At 43.0% G+C, this 1,936-nt stretch overlaps 1 protein-coding gene across 1 annotated transcript in view; it reads right to left on the bottom strand.

Moving 5' to 3' along the window:
• The window catches only part of LOC109834773 (uncharacterized acetyltransferase At3g50280-like), a 1,666-nt gene continuing 383 nt past the window's right edge, over positions 654–1,936 (bottom strand). Inside the window, 1 exon segment of the mRNA XM_020402791.1 lies at positions 654–1,936. This exon segment is cut by the window's right edge and continues 4 nt beyond it. Within this exon segment, the coding sequence (XP_020258380.1) occupies positions 1,112–1,936 (825 nt within the window). The 3' untranslated portion in view covers positions 654–1,111.

The raw sequence follows: 1,936 nt of genomic DNA, 5'->3' as shown, positions 1-1,936 counted from the left end.
GTTCTCTAACTTAAGACAGTCCACTCCAAGAGTCATCGCAGGATCCATGGTAGATCAAAATAATGCTTTAAGATTGTTGGCACTTGTGTTTAAATATGAAATAATACAGATATATAATAGCAAAAACTAAACAGAAAATTAAAGTGCAGTAATTTAAAATTTTTAACTCAGTTGCTGTGCGTTTGTAAAATACTGTGCTTAAAGCATTATTTGGCATATTTCGGTGCAAGGATCTCAAGGCCAAATTGCTTCCAGGAACAGCAGTCCAGTACTCTGGTATGCACCGACCCAGTACTGTCAAGATTTCCTATAGAGATCTCCTCAATCTATTAGGCAAAAGATCTCCTCGATCTATCAGGTAAAATTCCTATAAGCACCAGCTATTTTACAATCTATATCTGTATATATTGATTGTTGTTTTTGGAATGAATATTCATTAAGGATTTGTTATAACGTTTGGAAAAATACTATACATTAATAAAATAATATTATTTACTATTCATGTGGTGCTCACGACTTTTAAAAATCACGTTTATATTTCATTTTCAAATTTTGTTGCTTGATTCTTTCTTTGTTTAGTCAATGAAGGCTGCTGCATGAGTCTCATGCTTATTTAAAAAAATCTTTACTTTTTTCAAAGAAAGCTGCTGCATGAGTCTCATGCCTTTTTAAAAATTATTCAACAATAAATTATTCCATTGTTCAGAAAATCAAACATTTCTAATTAGAAAGAAGCAAACAGATGAAGTTGGCAAAAGCCAGTAGCAACACGACAAAGGGTAAATTACACTAAACCCCAAGACCTTTCAGTATTTGGTAGTAAACCCCGGATAACTTTCAAAATCACACAAAACCCCCCGGCAACTTTTGCAGAGAGCTCCCAATATCTTTTGGGTAAATTACACTAAACGCCCCAACAAGTTTCAAAATGCACTATTATGTTGCTTTTTTGGTTCTAATTAATGGGGGGTTATCTTCAAAATGCGGAAGGGATTTTTCCTGCAATTCCAAAAGGCCATTGAAGGTTTAGCGTGACTTTGAAAGTTACTGGGGCTTACTACAACATGTTGAAAGTTCTTGGGGGTGTAGTGCAATTTACCCCTACAACAAACTATGCGACCACTTCCAGAAACTCCACATCCCGAAGTAGAGAACTCAGTACCTCCGCGGTGCTGCAGATCTCCACGGCAATGCCGCCTTCCTCCGCCGTCGGATACACAGTGAACTTCCCGTCAACCTTATTCCCCGGCCCGCTTCGAACCGCCACCGGCTTTCCCCATCCAAAATCATTACCATACACATCAAATCTTGGCGAGCTTGATAAATATAAATCGGGGGCCGACGAGATAAACTGATCCATAGTCATAAACGAAGGACGTCTCTTATTCCATGACTCTAGCCATCTGTAAATCCCCGCCCGATCGCTCCCCTCAGCGATGGCCTGATTCAGCCTCAATGCGGCCCAACCCAGTCCGTTGCTCTCCACTTCGCCAGCGAAGGCCTTCACCGTTACTCCGTGTATGGAGTTGCCCACGTAGGCTTCGGGGAGCGGAGGACTGAGCCTAGATCGACAGCCTATTTGCAGCCAACAACAAGTTTCCTGGTCAGGCTTCAGAGCTCGGGCACGACTCACCGACCTCCACACGTGTGCTAGCAGCGCCTGAAATGAAGAGATCCTGCCGTCGCAGCCCGTTTCTTTGTTGGCTCGAGCCTTGAGCTTCTTGATGTTTTCAGGCGAGAAACTGAACGCGCATTCTCGAACCGCAGGCATATCTACTCTTCTGATGAATTCGCGCTGGTCTCTAAAGGGCAGGTGGATTGGGGCAGGGCACGAGTCCGGAAACCAACGGTCGAACACCGGTGGATTCTCGACCAAGTTGTTACCGGTTCGGCATATGGTGGACCACGCTTTGATGAATTGCCAGAATGCAGTGCC

Source organism: Asparagus officinalis, chromosome 3 (assembly GCF_001876935.1).
Source record: "Asparagus officinalis chromosome 3, Aspof.V1, whole genome shotgun sequence".
NCBI lineage: Eukaryota > Viridiplantae > Streptophyta > Magnoliopsida > Asparagales > Asparagaceae > Asparagus > Asparagus officinalis.
This window is presented reverse-complemented; position numbering and strand designations above follow the sequence as displayed.